Source organism: Calliphora vicina, chromosome 1 (genome assembly GCF_958450345.1).
Source record: "Calliphora vicina chromosome 1, idCalVici1.1, whole genome shotgun sequence".
NCBI classification, from domain to species: Eukaryota; Metazoa; Arthropoda; class Insecta; order Diptera; family Calliphoridae; genus Calliphora; species Calliphora vicina.
The window spans coordinates 110,272,887-110,298,183 of NC_088780.1; the positions used below are offsets into that span (position 1 = coordinate 110,272,887).

The 25,297-nt window shown below is 28.6% G+C and overlaps 4 protein-coding genes across 4 annotated transcripts; all 4 read left to right on the top strand.

The window, feature by feature from the left end:
- The first annotated feature begins 1,077 nt into the window (after positions 1-1,077).
- On the top strand, positions 1,078-4,642 carry LOC135963576 (protein VAC14 homolog). Its single transcript, XM_065515494.1, has 10 exons — positions 1,078-1,338; positions 1,415-1,565; positions 1,632-2,204; positions 2,270-2,596; positions 2,661-2,784; positions 2,849-2,957; positions 3,015-3,311; positions 3,385-3,464; positions 4,037-4,199; positions 4,267-4,642. The coding sequence occupies exons 1-10, from the start codon at positions 1,241-1,243 to the stop codon at positions 4,409-4,411; spliced, it is 2,067 nt and encodes a 688-aa protein (XP_065371566.1). The 5' UTR covers positions 1,078-1,240; the 3' UTR covers positions 4,412-4,642.
- A 1,530-nt stretch (positions 4,643-6,172) lies between these two features.
- Positions 6,173-9,492, top strand: elm (calcineurin like EF-hand protein 1 elm). The gene is made up of 3 exons (XM_065515495.1): positions 6,173-6,359; positions 8,598-8,861; positions 8,940-9,492. The coding sequence occupies exons 1-3, from the start codon at positions 6,293-6,295 to the stop codon at positions 9,176-9,178; spliced, it is 570 nt and encodes a 189-aa protein (XP_065371567.1). The 5' UTR covers positions 6,173-6,292; the 3' UTR covers positions 9,179-9,492.
- Positions 9,493-16,219: 6,727 nt separating this feature from the next.
- On the top strand, positions 16,220-18,460 carry LOC135963578 (lysosomal acid glucosylceramidase-like). Its single transcript, XM_065515496.1, has 8 exons — positions 16,220-16,376; positions 16,435-16,580; positions 16,642-16,768; positions 16,837-16,975; positions 17,037-17,601; positions 17,669-18,011; positions 18,071-18,236; positions 18,305-18,460. Exons 1-8 carry the CDS (start codon positions 16,262-16,264, stop codon positions 18,402-18,404), a joined length of 1,701 nt encoding a protein of 566 aa, XP_065371568.1. The 5' UTR covers positions 16,220-16,261; the 3' UTR covers positions 18,405-18,460.
- A 2,168-nt stretch (positions 18,461-20,628) lies between these two features.
- Positions 20,629-23,900, top strand: LOC135955350 (lysosomal acid glucosylceramidase-like). The gene is made up of 10 exons (XM_065505706.1): positions 20,629-20,820; positions 20,939-21,075; positions 21,155-21,329; positions 21,439-21,592; positions 21,646-21,966; positions 22,248-22,377; positions 22,476-22,589; positions 22,662-23,004; positions 23,076-23,247; positions 23,711-23,900. The coding sequence occupies exons 1-10, from the start codon at positions 20,766-20,768 to the stop codon at positions 23,808-23,810; spliced, it is 1,701 nt and encodes a 566-aa protein (XP_065361778.1). The 5' UTR covers positions 20,629-20,765; the 3' UTR covers positions 23,811-23,900.
- Positions 23,901-25,297: the final 1,397 nt, after the last annotated feature.

The following is a 25,297-nucleotide window of genomic DNA, read 5'->3' on the forward strand; positions in this document are numbered from 1 at the left end:
TGAATAAACCGGATACTTTTGATTGCAAATAAAAGCCTTTTAGTAGTTTAAAAATTTTAATAACTCTTTATTTGTTTAAAATGTACATCAACAGAATTAAATAGTTGCTTAGTGTTTTTGTTTATACACGTTTATAAATTCGCAGAAATACGGACACAGTTTATAATGTACAAGAATTCACTGGAAAATACAGCACACTTTAAGGCACTCAGATGGTGTTTATTCGAATAGCGTCTCTGATAAACTCACTAACGACTGCAACCTCTGCCACTATTTATAACACTGTCATCTGCACTCTAGATTGTTCTTTAACTGTCAAAGCTCGTATATTCGAAGTTCACCAGAGATAGCACACGCTATCTCTGGTGAACTTTCTACAATGTTCTTTAACTGTCAAAGCTCGTATATTCGAATATACGAGTCGCAGCAAACATTCAGCGTTGCCATACTTACGATCAATGATCAACTCAAAGCTTTTATTTAATGTTAATAATGCCCAAAGTTATGTTACAGTTTGAGAGGCACTACTTTTTGAAAGCATTATGCAACTTTAAATCAGCCGTTAAAATCGTTATATTTAAATTCAAGTACAATTTTGTAACAATATTAAAAATAAACACATAATAAATAAGTAAAAAATTAAAATATAGAGAATTTAAAGTGTAATATAATAACACCTTTTAATTTATGAACATTTTATTAAATTCAGCATGAAATTACAGCAAATACCCTTACCGAAATAATCCACTTTAGCGTTAGCGTTAACTTTTAACCCTTTTGAATCGGACACGAATGCGGACGTCAGAAAATAATTTAACTGAAATAGAAAAAAAATCACCTGTTAAAACTTAAAAAGAGCAATGCCTTTATGAGCTACCTTAAAATGTATAAAGTCTATTTAATCCTAATCATTTATGTTTTATACTTAAAATTTCAATTAGTGAACATTGTCTGTATACGGAAATTCGCTAACCTTCTCATAAAAATACTTTCATAATACGAAGCTTTTATATATGTTAAACATTAAACAGCTGACGTCTGGTTGACACTCTCATTTATTTACAAGTGACTAAACAAAAGAGAACAAAATAATTTGTAGCAGAAAAACAATCAAATCCACTGTGATTAATGGATTTTTGATAAATTTTATAAAAATTAGAACATTAATTTGATTACAAAATAATTAGAATTATAGAAATATAAATTACAAAACCATAAAGTTTATAAGTCATAGAAAATAATGGAAAGTCCCTATGCACCATTAAGTGAATCCTGTGCGAAAGCACTAGGGGATAAAGTTTATGACAAACGCAAACTGGCTTCACAGGAAATAGAAAAGTAAGATTTTTTTATCAAATAATTTATTTTTTTTGTAATTGCTTATGAACATGTATTTTTAACAAAATTTCTTCAGAATGGTTACCGACTTTAACATAAAAAATAACTCGGCCCAAATACGTAAACTAATTGAAGTACTTTCAAATGATTTTGCCTCCTCCCGAGACGCTAACAAAAGAAAGGGTGGTCTTATAGGTTTGGCAGCAACCAGTTTAGGCTTGGGAAAGGTGGGTGAATGAGTAGTAACTGTTGGATTTTTATATTATATGTATGTATGATAATTTTTTATTAAGGATTCCTCTAAATATGTCAACGAATTGGTCAGTCCAATACTCAATTGTTTAAGTGATCAAGATTTACGTGTACGCTACTTTGCCTGTGAATCACTCTACAATGTGGTTAAGGTGGCTCGTTCCTCTATCATACCCTTTTTTCCTGATCTATTTGCTGCCTTATCGCGCCTGGTGGCCGATTCTGATCAAATGGTCAAAGATGGCAGTGAACTACTGGATCGTTTACTTAAGGACATTGTTACCGAGTCATCACAAACCTTTAATCTGGAGGCTTTTATACCTCTATTAAAGGAACGCATTTATGTCAAGAACTCTTTTGTAAGACAATATGTTATCTCCTGGATTTCTATATTGAATGCTGTTCCCGAAATTAATATGGTCATTTACTTAACGGACATAATTGATGGTCTCTTTACGATGTTGGAAGATAATACCCAGGAAATACAAAGAATGTGTGAAACAACTTTGACACAATTTCTCAAATCTATACGCAATGATTCGAGTTCTGTTAAAATGGAAGATACAATCAATATACTCATAACCCATGCACAATCACCAAATGAATTGATTAAGGTAGATAGAACAAAAAAAAAATGCTTTTAATAAAACTTTGTTGTATACAATACTTATTTCTTTAGTCTATTGCCATTACTTGGATACGTGAATTTGTTATAATATTTGGCTCGAATGTTTTACCATATGCAAGTGGCATTTTTACAGCCATATTACCCTGCTTGGAATATAATGTTGATAATATGAAAAACATTAAAGAATGTGCGGTGTCCGTTAATAAGTCAATGATGAATTTAGTGTCATCCAAGGAGCATAAATCGAAAAATATTGAACAAATAGATTTACGTTCAATAATGGCAGTATTATCACAATACCTAACACACAATTCGGTACAAACTAAAGTTGCGGTATTGGAATGGATACATCATTTACTCATCAATTTTCCCAATGAAGCAAGTATTATGTATATTTATATGATTAAAATGTAATTATAATTAATTTGTGGGAACATTTTAGATGGCAAATCACACCACACAATTGGGTAATAATCTGTTAAGTATATTATCGGATAAATCAGATGAAGTGGTTTTGAAATGTATATCCGTTTTGGCAGAAATTGTCAATTCACAGCACTCCAAAGGTTGGACAAATAAGTTAGCTTGTTAAGCATTTAATTCTTTACCATTAAATTATTTTTCTTACAGAAACAACTGATTTTAACAAAGCCCACTACCGTACATTTTTACTAAGTTTAGTTAATTTATTTAATGAAGATAAAAGTTTTTTAGATAATCGTGCCAGTCTTATAATCAGGTATGATTTTTTTAAAGCTTTTGCATTATTTTTATACATTAAACTTTATCATTTTAGGCAACTTTGTGTTTTGTTAAATGCTGAATATATATATTTAACATTTTCCGAAATCATAGCTGAAGAGTTGACAAATCTTAAATTTGCATCATTATTGGTAAGACTCTTAAACAGCATACTAATGACTTCTTCGGAATTATTTGAATTACGCACTTTCTTAAGAGACATATCGTGCGAAAAGTCAGCTAAACTTTTTAAATGTCTTTACATAAGTTGGGCCCATTGTCCTGTGTCTACACTGTCGTTATGTTTGTTGGCTCAAAGCTATCAACATGTGTCAGAACTGGTAGTGTTATTGTAAGTTTTTCTATATAAAATAATTAATGTTTTTGTATATTTATGATATATTTTTATATTTTACAACAAACAGTGCTGATGTGGAGATAACATTGGAACTTTTAAATGAATTGGATAAGCTGGTGCAATTAATAGAAACGCCCATTTTTGCATGTAAGTTTTATGTTGATAATGGAACTTTGAAATTATCGACTTTCAGCAAAAAGTATTATTGATATCCCATGATTTGTTTTATGATGTTTCTCAAAATATTGAGGATCAAGTGGTAACCGTCAGTGAGCTGGACCGTTTTTATACCCTTCATCAGGGTATATATAAGTGTCTCATTCCGATTGTAATTATATACTTTTATATATATATCGGAGTCGATATATCCATTTCCGTCTGATACGGTTGATATAGGCCTGATTCGGTTGCTATTTATATTCGGGAAAAATTACCCACAAAGGCCTGAGATATAAATAAAAACCACTATTACCTTAATTGTTTACCTATTTGTATCTATATCTGGATTACTACGTCATTAACAAATAATAGATATTTCAAAGAGCTTTCCAAGGATTCTGCACAGCCATTATATCTATTTTACATGTTTAGAAACATTTTTATAGTTTTTTTTTTTTAATATTTGTACAAAGTGGGATTGCAGAACATTTCAATCTATGTAAAACAGATCAGGTTTATTTTGAGTGGGTAAGTTTAAATTTGTTTACTTTAATTTTTAGCTTTACGGCTTACCTTGGTTTCAAAAGCAAACAATTGTGCTGATGCCCAGTATTTGGCACATGCCTTATTTGGAATATTAATGCTACTACCTCAAACAGATGCATTTAATATGCTCAAGAATCGTTTACAATGTGTACCCAATTATTGGGGACAACAGCCCATGTAAGTTTTTCACAACATATAAATATATTCATTTTCTAACTTCATAATTATTTACTATTTCTCTTAGCAATGAAAAGCATTCCCTACAATATAAAAGTAATATAAATTTTGTTGAATTATTGGATCATTTCAAAAAGATCCAAAAGGCCCATCGTGATCTGCGACTGACACAGCGCAAACGCAGTGTTATAGTAAATGATACAGCTATATAAATGCATATGACAAATAAAATTATTTATACAATCAATAAATATATGTATGTAGTATATTATTATTAAATCTTAAGCTGTGATGCTAACAAAAAATTTATAATTTTACTAATATTATGTTGTAAATTTCATTATTATTTATGATTTTTCATATTATATTTTTTTAATTTTTGCAATTTTATAAAGTTCATAATAAAGGCTTTTTATATGATATTGTTACCTATGGAAAATGAATATTTGAATATGAAGTTTTAATAAATGCCACTAATTTTACCTAACAAAGACAAACAAATATCACCTCCACAAAGACACCTCCCTTGCATTTTAATATTTTTTTGGTGTTTATAGCTCTCATAATATAAGCACAAAAATGTTAAAATTCAAAATTGAAAAATAGATTGCTTTTTTTAATATAAAATAAGCACTATTTTAATAATAGCGCCATCTAAATATCAAATTTTAGTTCTAATTCAAACTTAACCGTTCTAAGTGTTAAAGAAATATTCCCTCTTATCGTGGTTAGCGTAAAAATCATACGCCTACGACTGTTTCGTACTAGATTAAAGATAAAATGCAAACTGGTTCTTTAATCTAGTACGAAACTATCGTAGGCGTATTTCGTAGGAATATTTCTTTAACACTTAGAACGGTTAAGTTTGAATTAGAACTAAAATTTGATATTTAGATGGCGCTATTATTAAAATAGTGCTTATTTTATATTAAAAAAAGCAATCTATTTTTCAATTTTGAATTTTAAAAAAAGGAAGTAAAACTTGTAACGCAACAGCGAAAAATAAGTAAGTCAAAATTTGTTTTTGATAAAGTGAAAATATGCTATTAAACAGTAAAATATGCTCTAAAAACGCAAAATATGACATAAATATGCTCTTAAAACAAATATATGCAAAAAAATGCATTTAAGGGTAAAATATGCACTAACAAATCGATGAAAAAATTCTTAAATAGTGAAACGTGTAAATATATTATCCATGTGCTCATTAGACTCACCAGAAAAAATATGCATTTGCATATTTTGGTTTCCCTGATAATGACAAATAATCACAGCTTAGAAAAAGTGCGTTTCAAACTTATAAGTCCTTTTTGGGACTTGTAACATTTTCTGTTTCATATCAGAAAGTCGAGGAGATAATAAATATCAAAATTATAAAATATTTAATTCAAAAATTGGTGATTTATATTTTTTGGTTGAAATTTAATGAATAAACCAATAATTAAAACAAGTATTATATATTTAGTAACATACACAATTTGACTGAGATAATAATTTTGAAATTTTTACAAAATAAAATGCACTTTTACATATTTATAGTTATTTAATATTAACCATTCCTGACTACTAAAAATTTTAAAGCTGTGTATACTTTATAGGACATTTTAGGTTTTCTACGCATATATGACGGTTAACCGGTTTTTTCGAAGTCGGTTAACCGAAAACCCGGGTTTTTTAAAAATGCCAATTTTCGGTTAACCGACAAATCGGTTTTTTATAAACACTAGTCGGTATTAAAATATAGTAATCGATTTTAGATGGCCCAATATGTTCTTAATTATTTTGTAAAAGGGTTTCGATCTCCCCACCCCTATTATGAAAAATATACACAAAAAACGGATTTTTCAAGACTTTTTGGGAATTGCGGGATTCGGTAAATCTACTACGTTTTTTATACAACTGTGAGTATTAACTAGAAATGACTTCACTACTGCGAGAGAGAGAACAACAAATGACAAGTGAAGTGTCAAAAGCATCTGATTAGTTTAATTACTAGCAGTCACTTTTTCTAAAGACTTGTGTTGTTAAATTTACGTTTTAGTTTTATTTCAAAAAATAAAGTGTAACTAAAGTGTATAAATCAAATAAATAAAATGGGTAACAAATCTTCTCTATTGTTGCGCCCCGAAGAAATTGCACAAATCCAAGAAGAAACTGGCTGTAAGTACCAAATCACACATTCATCCAAAACAACCTTCACAAAATATAAAAAAAATCATATTACGGGGTCAATATTGAAGTTAAAAAATCTACAAATATTTCAATTGCTTATATTTTGATCAGATAACAAGTGTTTTTTATTTATTTATTATCTTTATTTAAGCCATAATAAGTATTATTTATTTTCATTTAGCTTCTATTTTTATACCATTAATTGTTATTTAGTTGCTAATTGACTGTTTAACACATTTAAGTTTAAATGAAATTGTTGTGACATGAAATTAAGTTCAGATAACAGAGATGAATATGCTTGATGGACTTGAAGAATATCTTTTTTTATTTTGTTTAGTTGGAAATAACTATATATACCTATAAACAATTTTGTAATGTATTTGTTTTATAAAGAGGTATAATTAACATTCCAAATTCTAACATCGTTCCGTAACGACCGAGGGAAATAATTTATTTTGTAAAAGATTATGCCAGATTATTATGGGTCAGATTATTTGCCTACTTAATATGGTTTAACTAGTTAAAGATTAATTTGAACTTTGAATAAATAAGATCATTAAAGAGAATAAAGAATTTACTAGTGCAACTTGGATATCTAAATACATTTTAATATAGGTATATATTTCGTTTTATGAGTTTCAATTGCCAAATACCTGGATGTATTGTATTTTTAAAATACAACATTTTCATATTATTAGCAAAAACTCTTATTACTTTTCCAAAGGTTGTATAAGTACATCAATATACACTACCACATCAAAGAATATCTGTTGTCAGAAAAAATATTTCAATAATAATTTTTGTTTTAAATCGTCATCACGTGTGTTGATGCTTTTATGTCAAGTGGAATTTTTTTATTATTATAATTTATAATTTGCTTATGACTTAAATTTATTTATTTAACTAAACTAAACAGTTCTTAAAGGAATTGACGTAATGTTAAATACAAACATTGGAACTAATAATGCATACATATATACATACTTAATATTTAACGATCAACAAATAATGGCAACCTTAATTGTTTCATTAAAAATTTATAAAGCAATGAATTTTAAAGCGTACTAAATATTAATTTGATGATATTTACGTTTTTTTCTTCTTAGATATACAATTTTTATTTGATGTTTATCTACATGTTCATACAAAGAAATGAACGTAGTATATTGAGCTTGTATATAAATATTGATAAATATTTTTAAGGTGATAAATTTATGAGTGTCAGCTTTCAAAGTTCTTATTCTAACTGTATATTACTCGCAATTTTATTGATAGTGAATTTGAAATGATAAGAAGTACTAGAAACACATTCAAAAATGAAATATTTAATAAACAACATGAAATGTAAAGAATTTTTGTTTGGCGGTTCTTTAATTTTTTTGTTAAAACAAAGTTTCCGGCAGCAAACGATTATGGTCATAGATTTTTTTAAAATAAATTACTGCTGTAATAAAACAGTTGAATGAACGTTTGATTTTTTACATTTTCACAAACTTTCGGTGGACTTAGCATATTTTATTATAACATATTTTTTTTATTTTTATTATTTTAAATCTGTTATTTGATTTAAAGTCTCTATTGTCATTAAAGTTGCTTACAAAAATCAATGGAGCAACGTTTTTTATATTAGTAGTTGAGATGATAATAAATTTCAAAATGATCTAATATTTAACAAAAATGTTTTTTTTGCTAAAATGAAATGTTAAAGTAACAATTAAAACAAGTTTGGGGCTATTATATAGTTAATAACGTAGTAGTATTCATTTACATTTGTTTGATATAATAATTATGAATTTTTATTTTTTTTTTAATGGATTTATCACGTTTCTATACTACAAAATGGACTTAGCACTTTTGTGTACTACAGTATAACAACGAGAAAAAGCTATATATGGATTTGTAAATGGTTTTTAGCAAACATAGTGTATTTTTACTTATTCTAACGTTTTGTATTAAAATGACAATTTTCATAAAAAGTGGACTTAGCACGTTTGGTCATTAAGCTAACGATGATTGCATTTTTTGTAAACATTGTTTTTTTTATAAAGTTATTTGACTTTAATTTTTTGTTTTTTATGAAATTTGTGTTATTGCACAAACAATACGTTTACATTCTTTGAATCTCATTTTTAAGAAAACTATTCCCCCAATTCATGTATTTTCACACTTTTATCATCAAATTTGCAAACTTGACACATTTATAAACAAATTAATACACACTTCCAGTTACCTCAAATCAAATTGAACGTTTGTATTCACGTTTCACTTCTTTGGATCGTGGTGATTGCGGTACATTATCACGTGATGACTTCTTGCGTATACCAGAATTGGCCATTAATCCCTTGTGTGAACGTATAGTTCATGCATTTTTCGCCGACAGTACCGATGATCGTGTCAATTTTAGACAATTTATGAATGTTTTGGCCCACTTCCGACCCATAAAAGACAAAAAGGAAAGCAAATTGAATTCCCGTGAAGATAAATTGAAGTGTAAGTACATAAATTATTAACATCTTAAGCTAAACAGACAGAAATATTTTTCAATATATTTTTCATTAATAAATGTAGTTGCCTTTAAAATGTACGATTTGGATGATGATGGTGTCATTAGTCGTGATGAGCTCTTAAGCATTTTACACATGATGGTGGGTGCCAATATCAGCCAGGATCAACTAATAAGCATAGCTGAACGTACCATTTTGGAAGCGGATCTCTGTTGTCAGGGTAAAATTTCCTTTGAAGACTTTTCCAAAGCTTTAGAGCGTACTGATGTTGAACAGAAGATGTCTATACGTTTCTTGAATTAAGCGAAGTGAAAATAAATTTATTTTATTACTTACACACAAAAAAATATATGCAAATATTTTTCACAAATATTGTAAGGCTATTTTTTATAAATAGTAAAAAAAAGTATTAACTTTAGAACAGTTTGTTTTTAATTTTTTTTTAGATTAATTTTTGTGCATTATTTAAGCTTTTTGTTAAAATTCAATTCATTCCGTTTACTAACAATAGTGTTTGTTGTGTAGAATTGATAAATGGCTTTTTATATATTGGTATTAAATATTAAGTTGTAAACCACTTATTTTCAAATAAAATACGTGCAAATTATGTACTTAAATGTTAATGTGATTTTTTTGTGAAAATGTGGAAGAAGGAACGAGTAAGGAATATCCATACTAACTACAAATTCTAATTATTGTTTTAAATTGAAATACACATAATAAATGCATACTTTTAGGCAGCTTATCGTATTAATTTCAGCGTTTCCCATCACATACCTAGAAAATACTTCAATTATAATTGTAGCTAAATTACGTTAAAGCTAAGAATTTTGTTATTAACTTGATTCTTTTGATGATACCAGGAACACTCAATTCAATATTTGAAAGGTTGCGTGAGCCGTATAACCCCGCTACATAAATAGGCCTGATTTCCCTTTTGTCAACTGGGCAAACACTGTGCTATTATACACCAGCATATATATTCAGGGAATTTTTAATATAACGTAAACTGCTGTGAGTTTGAAGTTTTCAAATTGCCATGACTTATTTTCACTGTTATGATTCATATCATAGACAAAATATACATAGAGCGGGAACTCTCCTGTCAAAAATCTAACTAATTTGTCAAAAACCTAAGTGGTGAGAATGTATTATTAAAAACAACTATGTGAAAACAAAAACAACACTCGCATGTGTAACTTTTTTTTTCTAGTTTCCGCTCTTTTCGCATAATTACTAAGGTATTCAATCGATTAACCGTTAATCGGTTAACCGATTAATTTTGGACGGTTAACTGTTCGAATAATTTGAAATTGTGGATTTTCAAATAACAAATAAACCGATTAATTTGTGTCGATTAACCGATTAACCGAAATTCCTTTTTTTTGCACTTTAAAAAATTGTTTGTATTTATTTTTCCGTTTCACTTCAAATACAAATTTCAAATTAAAATTAGATATTTTTTGAACATCCAATAAACATGATTAGTGAGTATGTATAACAACTGGCATATTTAACTCACATGTATTTGAAACTTTGTTTGTATTTACATGTATAGACGAAACTTTTTTTTGAAATTAGTTTTATCATAACTACACAGAAAAAATTATATTTCAATTCAATCATTTATCCCATATTGAACTGGTTTCAATTATTTCATAATTAAATCAAGTATTCATTTGCTGAAAAACTAAATTTCTTGATATTTTCTATTGAATTTTGAGTTTTGAATTTGATTATTTTGACAATTGAATATACAATTTTCGTTATTGGTTCAATTTCAAATACAAAAATTATTGAATAGATAATTTTCGTAATTGAAACAAAAAATAACAAAAATGTGTTTTCAATTATGAAAATTATCTATTCAATAATTTTTGTATTTAAAATTCAACCAATAACGAAAATTGTATATTCAATTGTCAAAATAATCAAATTCAATAGAAAATATCAAGAAATTTTGTTTTTGAGCAAATGAATACTTGATTTAATTATGAAATAATTGAAACCAGTTCAATATGTGACAAATATTTGAATTGAAACGGTTTAAGAAATAGTTTTTTCTGTGTAAACTAAACTTTAAATTAACCAAAATCTAAAACAATTAAAAAAGGAATATTCTTTATCATGCTTTTGATTTCTCCAACATATACAATCTTGAACATATTCCAAGAAAACTTTTATTAAATCTGAAGTAAAAATCGTTTAAATTATTTTCTTTTTATAAAAGATTATTTCAGAAGATCTCACTAAAACCCTAAAAAACTCACACATCGCTCATTTTCTGCAACAACGTCATAATTCAAAAAAAAGTCGTTTCGAGAAAAACGTCTTTAAATATTTTATGACATTTTACTATTTCTTAAACAAATTTTCAACAAATCATGCGATTTCAGAAATATAAATAGTAGATGTTAATATCTTTCTAATCTGTATTTTAATTTTGATGTTTACAACAAAAAAAACACTCTCACACAAAAAATAATTGACTTTTTGAAAACTGGTGAAACTATATGAAAGCGCATATTTTGTATTACACAGTTCATAAAACACGGATTTTGAGTTATGACTTTATTGCAGCAAATATGTGATATGTTTACAGAAATGATCTCAAATACATTATTTGCTTATTTTTATGTTTTTGTACACAAAATTCGTTGTTGCATTTTCAATTTAAAATGAAAATAGAAAATATTCGGTTAATCGAATAATTTTAAATTATCCGATTATTAACCGAATAAATCTAAACCTCGATTAATTATTTGATCGATTAACCGATTAAACCAGAAACCCGATTAATTGAATACCCTAATAATTACATACTACATGAAAAATTACTAACTAGCGTGGGAATTTTATACACTCGTTGACCGAAATTTTAAGTTGGAGACATGGATACAAAATTTCGAAATCCATTCCAAAATCTTTCAGACTTTTATTTGTTTTGCAGTAACATTTATATATTTGTAGAATAATCAGTCGGAGCACTCATCTACAATGACTGAAATACTCTCTTTAGCTTTCAGGATTTGTCAATTTTACACAAATATATTATTAGTTTTATTAGCCCAAAAAGTAATCGAATTATTCGTTATTTGAAAAGTCGAACAATCCTTATTCGTATGGATACCCTAATCTCTATATTATTTCACATCAAGGTGGAGTTTTTTTAGAATCACTTCACAAAATAATGTAAATAAGTCGAGTTCATATAACATTCCTATATTGCACTCTTATTAAGATTTAGATAAACTCCTACTGAACTCCATTCTGAAATATAATTGGATTATTCTGAAATACAAATTTAAACTTTTTATGTATAAATTAAAAATTCTGAAATATAAATGGAAATAACTGAAATACAATTGGAAAATTCTGAAATACAATAAGAAATTTTTGAAATACAAATGGAAACTTCTGAAATATAATTGGAATATTCTGAAATATAATTGGAAATTTCTGAAATATAATTGGATATTTCTGAAATATAATTAGAAATTTCTGAAATTTAATTGGAATTTTCTGAAATATATATTAATGCATAGTAATGCTCAAAAATGTGAATCATTATTATAAAGAGTACTACCCCAGAGTAATGCTAAAAATTGAGAATCATCATTATAACGAGACCAGAATTTCGTTGGTATATATATACAATATAATTATCCTTATTATGAGTGTCGTTGTTGTAGTTCACACTAGGGTTGTTAATTATTCGATTTTTATTTTAATCGAATAAACTTTTAATATGTCCTCGATTATCCGAACGAATAACGAGGAAATATAATGAATAATAATACAAAATGAATAACATATGGATGTAAATATTGTAATAATAAATTAAATCATTTTATTTATAAATATATTATGAAATCATTGTTGATTGAAAATTTAAGATTCCAAAATATTTGAATAAATGTTTAAGTCTTTCGACTAAATAAATTATAAATAATGTTCATGTATCTTTAATGTTTATAATTAATTAGAAAATCATTCGAAATCTATTTCAAATACTTTAGTCCCAAGGTTTTCGTTTTTAAGTTAAGATTCAAAATGCTCTGATTCTTGGTGTGTTAATCCAAAGTCGATTAGAAAAATTAATGTAAAATGTTTATAATCAAATTTCCAATGTAACCAACTTGCAATAACATTAAATACTAATAGTCTTGTTTTTTTCCATATTTTTCACCAAATTTTTGTTTATATAAATAATTTTTTTCATCTTAACATGAAAATAAATTTATTCTAGTATTCGATTAATCAACTATTATTGATAGAATAATTTTTTATTCTAAATTGAGCAATGTTATTCATTCGAATAAAAAATATATTTTCGCCTCAATTATTCCAACAATTTTTATTCGAATGACAACCCTAGTCTACACTCATAATTCTGAATGTACAGTCAGTCGCTGATTGCGTATCACCTGACAATTCATCCTAATCGTAAGACTTGGATGATGCAATTTCGACATTATCTCAAGAATGTCAATTATCTGAAGTAGCTCGATTGTATATATTGGTCTCAGAAGCCATTAATTGATGCCAAGCGGGATTTTATTTTACAAATCTAGGTATTCCGGATTTTTAGCCGATATTTTAGTATTTTATTTTTTTTTATTTTTTCAATATACAAATATCAATATTTGTCTATTTTTATGAAATTTTTTATATATTTTTGGTAGGTACGAGAATAGGTAGTAAAGTATATTTCATGTCGCTAGGTCACTATGATGTAGCTATCCACCCATTTTTTTTTTAAAATATTTTTCGATTAAATATTTTGTTTGTATTTCTCTTCATTTGGCATCAAAAATACCTATAATGTCAAATGCACTTAGAATACATTCGTTATTTTTTATTTAACAACCAAATAATTTGTATGGCAGAACTACATATGTTTGCCGGGTTAGCTAGTTAAAAAAAGTGTTGTTTTATTTTATAACAACAAATAATAAAATTCCTATTTTTATATTCATATTATTCAATGTATGAAACTGACGAAAAACATCGTTCATAGTGAACGAGAAATTATTAATAAACTTCTGTATAAGACTGTCAATGTTAGGGAGACCTGTTACTCCCAGATTGAAATTAAAAAAATTGGATCCGTTAAGATTTGAAACGAGATTAGTATTCTAAGTATGCTGAAATTTAGCATAAATATTAAAAAATCTCGGGATTCTGAGATTTAAAATAATGCGTTGCAATTATCCAGGCAAACAGTATAGTCTGTTTCAGAATTTAATGGAGACTGGGGCAATATTCTCTATTATTTGTGTGAACAAATAGTTTCCATGATAGTTTCTATAATTTTGTTTATTTTTTTAATTCGGGAATATTGAATTGAAGTGGGGAGTTTCTATCCTCGCTATCCAAGGAATTGTGGGGATTTTCATTGGATAGCGTGAAGTTGAATATGGGTGTAGTGAAGAACCTGACCACAAGCTATGCTATGGTATCAGTCGGTATGTGGACCTGTATGAACGAATTATGTAAGTCAGAATCACTCTTGTTTTCCCTTATGTACTAAATGTTATAGTTATGATGGATCTTACGGAGACATCCCAAAAGGAACTTCTTTTTCAACATGACATTATTTTCCGAGACTGGAACAAGATTCGTTTTCTGGTATAAATATTGTTCCCAGATGATTTACAAAAAGTCTATGACGTTTTTTCCCACCATTTTCAGAACCTTGTTTATACTTTGCAATTTGTGCGTGACCCCACACATTATTTTTTAAACAGCGCGGACTATATTGAAAGTCATGAAAAATTATCTTGCTTCAGTACACACAGTACACCGACATATTCATATTACGTTTTATCTATAGAATGTTTTGAAAAACTTTCCACACACTTCCCGTCATCTCCCGATCTCTTAAAATGGCACAAATGAGAAACATTATTAGCTATCTGCTCAATTGTCGGTTATCTATCTAACAATACAAATGTACTTGTACATTAGACGGACTCACAGAAAAAAGTAATTTTATTACCCTCCTAAAAATAAACGTTGGTTTGATTTATGATGTTTCCCAAAATATATTTTAGATTCAGTGATAACCTAGATTCCGAATATTTACATTTTCTTACAAGACAACATATACAATATGGGGAATCATTTGAAAGGGCTTTTAAAGTCTCATATAACGATATATACTAGACCCAAAATATTTTGAGAAATAATGAAACAAAATAAGGTGTATTTTGAGGGTGTGGTTGTTGTTACCTCCACTTTTTTCTTCTCCATCTGAAGTGAGCCGCTCTAATGTACATATGTATGTGAACTGTCAGTATATATCTTCGTTTCGTACAATATAACCGGATATTAAGAATCTTTAGCAAAGTAATTAGGTCATTAGTTTCTCAACTTTTACTTTATTTGAAAATTTAATTAGAAAAAATAAACTCTATTATTTTTGACAGATTATCCCACCTTATCATTTAAACAGCCAACACAAAAATATCAAACAAATATTTTGCGAATTTCTTCGTTATCAATTTTTAATTTAATATTTACACATTTCATATGAATATGAAATAGGGTTCCTAATTTTTCAGACTTATTCTGTATTTCTTCTCTAGTAATCGTATGCATATTCGGAGGATCTTGTCACATTTGAAGTTTTAAACACTCTAAATTCAATAAAGTCTATATCAATAAAGCGATATTGTTTTGTATGATAATTATGAAGTCTGATCTGGGTGCAACTGCATTATATTTAAAAATTCATAATATTTTATCGGTCATTCCTTAAAGGCACCTGAATTTTGTATTAAGCCGAGTCACTAGCAAAGTAAATTTTATTATTTGAACTAAAATTTGTGTTTTTGTTATCCTATACAAAACCGTAAATTTAAAAGCAAATTCTGAAGAAATTTCTGATAAAATTTTCCCAGGAATTATCGGGAAAACTTTCCCGTGAAGGAACCCTAGTATGAATTGAATACGAAAAATACAATATAGAAAAAATCAAAGTTCATATATATATTTTAAGCTTCAACCGTGGATATTTAATTTTTTTATTAGGTTTGTAGCAAATAAATAAAATGATTTCTCTAAATAAAGTTGTGAATAAAATTTTCTTCGAGAAGTAGTATTTGGTGTAATTTGAACACAAAGTTTAATCTATTTTGGAATTTTTGTTAATTTGAAAAATAATTGTTCGTTAATTCAAAAGCAACATTTTTATTAAAGCGAACCCACCATTCGGTTTTGTCTTATATATCAATTTTATTTTAAATCCAAAGTTTTTATTTGTCTCTTATTAGCCATAGATTAGATGGATTTGCCAATAAATCCAATCAATTTAATTAATGATAATATGTTTATAAATTCGCTACTGGTGTTCGGTTAAAAAAAGGTGTAAACTTAATAAGTATGATTAGTTTCAGTGAAGTGATTAATGAAAGCACAACACTGAAAGTATTTTTGCAAACCAAAATGATAAAAGAAAAATTTTACTTAAAATTTGCAATATTTTTAACAATTTTGGGTAAGTTTTTATCAATCAGTAAAAAATAAAACAAAATATTTAAACAACGCAATATTAGCTTATGTTGGAGCCGAAAGCACACCTTGTAATTTGCGTGAAACACCTGATGGCGGTGTTTGCGTCTGTACAGCCTCGTATTGTGATTACTTAGAAGATCCTACACCGGAAGATGAACCACAGTTTAGTTTAGTGTCATCATCGAAGGTAAAATTTAATTATTTAATTAATCCATAAATACTTTTACTTATGGGTTTCATTTGATTAGGCTGGTCTACGTTTTGAATCTACCAAAGGTCTTTTTAATCTTTTCAAAAAATATTATATTTTTGATTACGATCAACGTATGCAAACCCAATCGGAAAATGAGAAAGCTCAAATAAATGGAAGATTTAGTAAGTAGACCAAGGCAACTAAAAACTGTATAAACACAGTAATGCTGAATGGATTAATTTATTTCCAGCTCCAGCACGCACTGTACGTTTGGAAATAAATCGTGATATTAAATATCGCAATATAGTGGGTTTTGGTGGAGCATTTACTGGTGCAGTTTCTTATTTATTGCAAAAACTACCACAAGAATTACAAGATCAGCTTTACAAGTAAGTAACATAAATGAAAAACAAGCAAAAAATTACTTTATATGTAACATTACCATTCAAGATCCTTCTACTCTGCCGATGGCATTGGTTGGAATCTATTGCGTATGTCTATAGGAGGTTGTGATTTTGATTTGGAACCTTGGGCTTACAACGAACAACCCGAAAACGATGCGCTACTAACAAATTTCACGAAACTAGATCCCCGTGATGAAGAGAAAGCTAAACAAATTCATCGCCTAAAACATGTTTCCAATCCCTCTAATCTGAGAATTAAAGGTGCCGCTTGGAGTCCTCCAAAATGGATGAAATCGAATAATGATTGGACTGGTTTCAGTCATTTGAAAAAGGAATACTATCAAACATGGGCGGAATATCATTTGAAGTGGCTGGAAATAATGGAAAATAATGGTTTGCCTGTGTGGGCCATTTCTACGGGCAATGAACCCATGAATGGTTTGTTCTTTATGAATTTTGTTAAATTTATGAGTTTGGGCTGGTCTCCACTTCACCAGGCCGATTGGTTGAGTGATCATTTAGGTCCCACCATTAGAAATTCTAAATATAAAGATCTAATTATATTCGGAAATGATGATCAACGTTATACCTTCCCGAATTGGTTCCAAATGGTATTTATAAATAAACAAATACATATGCAATTTTTAGCTGACATTTAATCCTTTGTTATCGGAACAGATGAAGAAAAAGCGTTCAGATTCTGTGGACTACATAGATGCCTTGGGTGTTCACTGGTATTGGGATGAAATTTTCAAACCCAGTCTTATTGACAAGACGCTGGAAAAAATGCCCGAGAAAATGTTATTAATAACTGAGTCCTGTATTGGTGATAAACCCTGGCAAAAGTCTGTTCCTGCTTTGGGTTCTTGGTATCGTGGTGAAAAGTATGCCAGGGCCTTCTTGCAAAACTTGCAACATGGCTATAATGGTTGGATTGATTGGAATTTGTTGCTAGATCAAAATGGTGGACCTAATTATGTTGATAACACCGTAGATGCTCCCGTCATAGTTGATACAAATAGTAAATAGGTTTTTTTTATTTTTATAAAAATTATAATTTAAAATATTTTTGTTTTTCAGATCCCACTGAAATCTTGAAACAACCCATGTTTTATACAATGGGTCATTTCTCGAAATTTATACCAGAAAATTCTGTACGCATTGACGCGATTCGTAGCAATGTGAATATTGATAGTGTGGCTTACTTAAGACCTGATGGTTCAATTTCTACTGTTCTTTTCAACAGGTTCGTAAATAGTTCTTCAATTTGTTAATTGGCATATGTTTGTAATATGTTTCCTTTTCTCATTTTAGCGGCAATGCTAATGTGGATATTACCGTTGTGGATAGTATTAGAGGTACTATTGTCATTAACTTGCCTCCCCGTTCTATTCATACTTTACTTTATCGTTGAAAATTTAGTAATAAATAAATTGTTTTAAATAAAGTTGTTTATTTTTATAAATCTAATCAGATTATTTTAATGTTTTAATACAAAGTGCATTGATAATGGTACAACATACCTACTTATCGGTTGTTGATCTATAAAATTATCGAAATTAATTAGTCAGTATTCATATAAATATATCTCTACTTAATACGCAAATGGTATTGAAAATGTATATTGTCGATATTTCTAATAGTCCTAGTGCTTAATTTTAAACTGTGGTAACTTCTATTTCCATCAGGAAATAAAAATATTAATTGTCAATAACTTAATAAGCGTTTATTTGAGAAAATAGGAACTTTATTCGTCTCTATCTTTGTCAATGAGCGTTTATTCATAAGAGATTTTATTTTTTGCGATAAAGCGCTCAATCTGCAATTAGTCACATTTCCAAAAATTTATCTTTAATGAAAATCCGAATTTGTACCGAAAGTAAACCCGAAATTAAATCTGTCTCTGGTATATACACTGCATACTGATACAGACCCTCAAATAAATCTGTCTCTGGTATTTACACTACACGTGAGTTTTTCTGAATACTTGGGTTATTTGATGTACCTGGCAATATTATTATAAGCAATAAGATAGTGAGTTGCAATCGGATCGGTACTGAATCGCACACCGACATGTGAACGACCTGATTTGATTAACCGGAACACAGTCCATGGGCCCAAATGAGCATGTGTAACTGCTTTTTAAACCTAACCTCAACCGTAACCTAACCTCAACCGTATCTATAAATAAGCGTTTTTAGAATATGTGTTCACCAGGGAATCCGGAAATATGCTCTAAAGGGTTAATGTCATAAAACCAGTAACAATCTAAAAATATGCTCTTAAAATTTACATATTTTTGTTATGCTCTAAATAACAAAAATCTATATAATATTTATTTATTTTTATACCCTTCACCTTCGTGAGAAGGGTATATATAAGTTTGTCATTCCGTTTGTAATTTCCACAATATAATTTTCCGACCCTATAAAGTATATATTCTAGATCCTTATAGATAGCGGAGTCGATTAAGCCATGTCCGTCTGTCTGTCTGATGAAATTAATTTTCTGAATCAATTGGCTGAGATATGAGGAAAAAACCAGGACAACCTAGATTTTTGACCTATTTTTGACCTATATATGGATTACTAAGTCATTAATATAGACAATATGGATATCTAATGATAGATATTTCAAAGACCTTTGCAACGACGTATATAAGATCATAGTAAGTTTGACCTACAATGGGTCAAAATAGGACCAGAATTTTTTATTCACCAAAAAAAAAAATTTAAAATTTAAAATAACAATTCAAACATTTTTTTTTAAATGAAAAAAAATAACTGGAAAAAAAAATAAATTTTGTTTGCCTAAAAATATTTAAAATTTGTATTTTGAAGTATAATTTGGTGAAGATTCGGCACAGCCGAATATAGCTCTCTTACTTGTTTTCTACCGAAATTTGCATAATAACAAAATAAGAAAAACTTTTCAAGAATAAATAAAATTTTTTATTTATTCTTCAAATATTTTTTCAAATTAATTGCAAAAAATTAAATGTAAAATTGGAAAAGTACAAGCATTTTATATATAAAATTACAAAATATTTTATAAATAAGCCAAATATGCTATAAAATCTTAAAAATATGCTTTAAATATTTTATTAAAGCCAATATATGCATAAATATGAACATATCTAATTGAAACATGCAAAGAAATTTGTTCGAAACGCATAACTATAAATCCTTGGTTTCATTAGACGCACAAGATAAATTTGCAATTGTATATCCTCGTTTCCCTCATATCTCCGAATTAATTTTTTTGTGAAAATATTAAAAAAATACTTTAATCGTCAAAAACCTCAGAAATTAAGGTTAAATGGAGAAAAGAAACTAAATCTTTGATTTTTTATAAATTTTGTAAATAAGTAGTAATTCGGGAAAAAAGGTTCAATCTGCAGATTTAAGGTATTCCACTTTCCCCGATATGTTTCTTATCAAAGCAAACAAAGCGTATAATAATAAACATTTGAGAGTAAGTAGTATTGAGTAGAAATTTATAAAAGAAACGATCAAAACAAAACACAAATTATTAATTAAATAAACAAATTTAATCGAAGAGAGAATAACAATAACACAGTGTATATTGTAATATTCAAACACTCTATAAAGATTGAACAATAACAGTATGAAGAGGACAGTTAACAAGTCAAGACCTCTTTTAAACAAATGTTTCTCAATTTCTACGGAAGTTAAACAAAGAGCTCGTAAACTAAGAAAGTGAAATTTGTTAATATTTGGAGAAAAAATTGTATTACTTAAATTTATAGAAACAAATGAAGTTTTTAGTGAACTTAATATTAATTTCTAGTTACATTTCACAGCAATGTGGTAAGTAGAAATAATATAATAAACAATACAAACTTTTGTTGCACTAATGAGTTGTAAATGAAAACATTTGCAATTGCATTTTATCTTGCACCAAATATACATGTTCCAAAGTTTTTAGATAGTGCAAATATTCCCTGTGATCTACAACAAACCAAATTTGGTTTTGTTTGTAAATGTAGCGCAGACTATTGTGATTATTTGGAAGAACCTAAATTGAAAGCTGATAACAGTTGGTTTGCAGTCTCTACAAGTAAAGTAAATTACATTAACATAATTTAATTATTTAATTTTTTGTTTATATATTATTTAACTACAATTTTGTTATGGTTCTAAGGATGGCTTACGGTTTTCTGTAACTAAAGGTGAATTTGGTTCGTTAGAATCCATCAAAATTAAGGATTATCATGAATCTCAAAAAGGCAGAGAGGATGATGACCCATTTAATGTAGATGCTCTATTATTGGATAATGCCCGATCATTGTTTCAGTTATATGGAGGAAATAACAGTTGTAAGTTGAATTATAATTTCTTAAAGTCTAATTTATTTATAAGTGAAAGACCAACTCTAGTGTTGGAAGTCCAAATTGTAAACGAATTTTATATTTTTCTTCTTTTTAGATTTTAATTTACCCCAAAGAATGAGCAAATCATCTTTAACTATAGATCGCTCTAAGACTTATCAATATATCGTGGGATTTGGGGGAGCTCTTACCGGAACTGTGGCATATTTGCTGCAGAACTTAAAGCCCTCTCTACAGGATCATTTATACAAGTAAAATGAACATTGAATTTAATATTAAATTGCTAATTTTTCACCACCTTTAGATCTTATTTCCATAAAGATGGTATTGCCTATAATATTTTACGCACTTCCATAGGAGGTTGTGATTTTGATTTAGAACCCTGGGCATATAATGAGCTACCACAAAACGATAAACATTTAACAAATTTCACCAAATTAGATCAGCGTGATTTATTGAAGATCCAACAAATCAAACGAATTAAATCCGTAGCAGGCTCGGATGGAATAAAAATAATGGCTGCAGCATGGAGTCCACCACCTTGGATGAAATCGAATAATAATTGGACGGGCTTTAGTAGTTTGAAACCAGAATATTATGCAACATGGGCCAAGTATCATTTAAAGTAAATTTAAATAAACACTTTTGAAGGAAACAATTAACTAACTGCTTCTGTATTCCAAACGAAAAATGTTTCTTAAAAATTCGTATGGAAAGCATTAAAAAATGTTTTTCATACATATTTTCCACGAGAGATTTCCGATTGTTTTACAAAAACAGAACCCTTTATATTTTGTATTAAATTTTCTGTTAAGTTTCCTGTATCGTTTTAAGATCATTTGTATGATTTGTACTCATTGCTTGCTGTGGTGATCGTTTATTTATTTATTTATTTTTCTTGTGCAGATTTCTTGAATTAATGTTGTCTAAAAATATAACGATATGGGCCATATCCACTGGCAATGAGCCACTAAACGGAGTCATTGGTTGGCTTTTTATACATTTCATGAGTTTGGGTTGGACACCAAAAAATCAGGTACAATATATCATACACATATGTACTTGGAAATACATATTTAAAAATATTTGTAATAATTTTATTAATAAATAAAATTGTATTTCTGTTTCATTAAGGCGATTTATCTGAATGATTTTCTGGGTCCTGCTGTAAAAAAATCGCAATTTAAAAATGTTTTAATATTTGGCAATGACGATCAGCGCTACTCCTATCCAACGTGGTTTCAAAGAGTAAAGAAAATATATAGAAGGTTTCATAAAATAAATAAATTTCATAAAATTGCACATGTTATTTATTTGCAGATGAATTCCACACGTCCGACCTCGCTAAACTATCTAGATGGTTTGGCCGTGCACTGGTATTGGGATGATATTTTTGGACCCGAACTTATAGATGCAACTTTACAACTAATGCCCAATAAATTACTGTTAAATACTGAGGCTTGTGTAGGTGACAAACCTTGGCAAACGCATGGACCAGAACTGGGTTCTTGGGAAAGAGGTGAACAGTATGCACGATCAATACTGCAAGATTTACAGCATAATTTCAATGGCTGGATCGATTGGAATCTGTGGTTGGATGAGAGTGGTGGACCTAATTATATCAACAATACAGTTGATGCTCCCATTATAGTTAACACTTCCAGTAAGTTGTTATTAAGATTTTCAATTCAACCACAAATTTATAATTTAAATATTTTTAATTTAAAATTTCAGATAATGCAGAATTTTATAAACAACCAATATTCTATGCTGTGGGACACTTTTCAAAATTTATTATCGAAAATTCCAAACGTATTGAAGTGAAATTATCTTCGACACAAAATAGCATTGATGCGGTTGGATTTAAACGGCCGGATGATAAAATAGTTTTAATAATATTTAATAGGTAAGTAACAAAATGTATTAAATTACAAAATAAAATTGTATTTAGGGAACAGTTGCTGCTGAGTAATTGCTTAGTTGGCACGCTTTTAATGTTGAAATAAGAAATCTAAATGTTTTCTAAGTGTTTTTATGACACTGTTATTGAAACAGCTATTAACGCGTGTTAAGTATTCAACAATTTATGTAGTTTTTCCATATTTCATTACACTTGAGAACAAGTAAGTAATATTTTCAAAATTTATGTATAAATGTTTCTTTACATGTTTTCTTATATGTACTTGCAACTTAAGTGTGTGTTTCCTTAATAGTTTTGAGATACACTTGAGAATACACATTACAAATGCATCTGTTTTATTACTGAAGGGGAAATATAGCATATTATGATACTTACCCACCTCTACATTTTACACAATTACGTCTTTTATATTTTTGTTAAAATATTTCATTTTATTTTTCCTTTTTAGTGCTGCAATTCCCCAGGACATTAACCTAGATGATAGTGTTCGAGGAATGTTCACCATAAATGTGCCAGCTCGTTCAATACATACAATTCTTTACATGTAATAAAAATGTATAACAGTTTTTAAACAAAAAGTTTATAAATGTTTATAAACAATTTTGTTAATATTTAATAAAAATTTTATTTTAGTAAAATTCAATTTATTTTTATTAAAGTACTTACTACTTTGTAATAAGTTATATTGGTCTAAATTTTTGCAATATTATTTCAGCTAGAAACCTATCTATAGGTCTGTGTGTCAATATATCGAATATATGTATGTAGTCATGGTATTGAAAATCTGCAAAGTTGGTCTATACATGACTAACATATCATCAGCAAAAATCTTCGACTTCCTCTATTTTTTACCAAACATTAAATTCTGTAATCTCCCAGATAACGAATATAATTAAACCCACTCAATACTTTGGTTCTAGTGAAATTTTTCATGTTGCATTCAAAATTGTACCTCTAATAAAGTTATAAAATATATTTATGGTCAACGCCTATAATCGAGTGGGGCGTGACTTATTACCATATACCATCCTCTTGCATGTATAAAACCATTCAGACTTCTGACGTCAATCTCCGATAGATCCGTTAGGTCGTGCATAAAACTTTCCAATCTTCGATAATGCCATGGCCAGGCAGTGGCAGAGGAAATGCTTTACAGTCAGTTTCCATCACCATGAATATTTCTACAGAAATCATTATATGGAAGATCCGGCTGTGACCCGTGAGCACTGCAACCAAATTGCGTAGTCGATGACGCGGAATGTATATCAGTGTTGTGGTTCATAGTCGTAAAAGTTTTTTTTCGAGAAAAACGGCTTTGAATGTTTTATGACATTTTATTAATTCTTAAATAAATTTTCAACAAATCATGCGATTTCAGAAATAAAACCTGATTTAAATAGTAGATATTAATATCTTTCTAATCTGTATTTAGCCCAAATTTGTACTTGTCAAATATACGAGAAAACATGAATTTTAATTTTGACGTTTACAACGAAAAAACACTCTCATACAAAAAATAATTGACTTTTTAAAACTGATAAAACTATATGAAAGACTAAAGAACGGCGCAAAAAACTATTTTTTTCAATACATTACAATGAATCAACTGTACGGATACAACTGAATTTTTTGGCGAAAGAGTAGAGGAAATGATAGCAGATTTTTACAGTGGGTAGATATGACCACTGCATATCGATTTCTTGCAAAAAGTGTAAATTGGATAATTTAGAGGAACCAGTGCGATATGTCATTTTATTTTTTTGTAATCTTTGTTTATCATTTAAGTCAGACCGAAATTACCGTTATCACTAAAATACCGCTACCGAAATAGCAGCAAATACCGTTAATGTAAATTTACCGATATCGAAATAAGCCAAAATATCATGACGGCTAAAATACCGTTACCGAAATAATCCATATTAGCGGTACTTTTTAACCCTTTAGAATAGGTAGCCAACCTTGGATCAAGAGACATTCACCAGACAAGGGTGCTATACATTACATATTAGTATGGGCTTGATGACCATGCCACTTG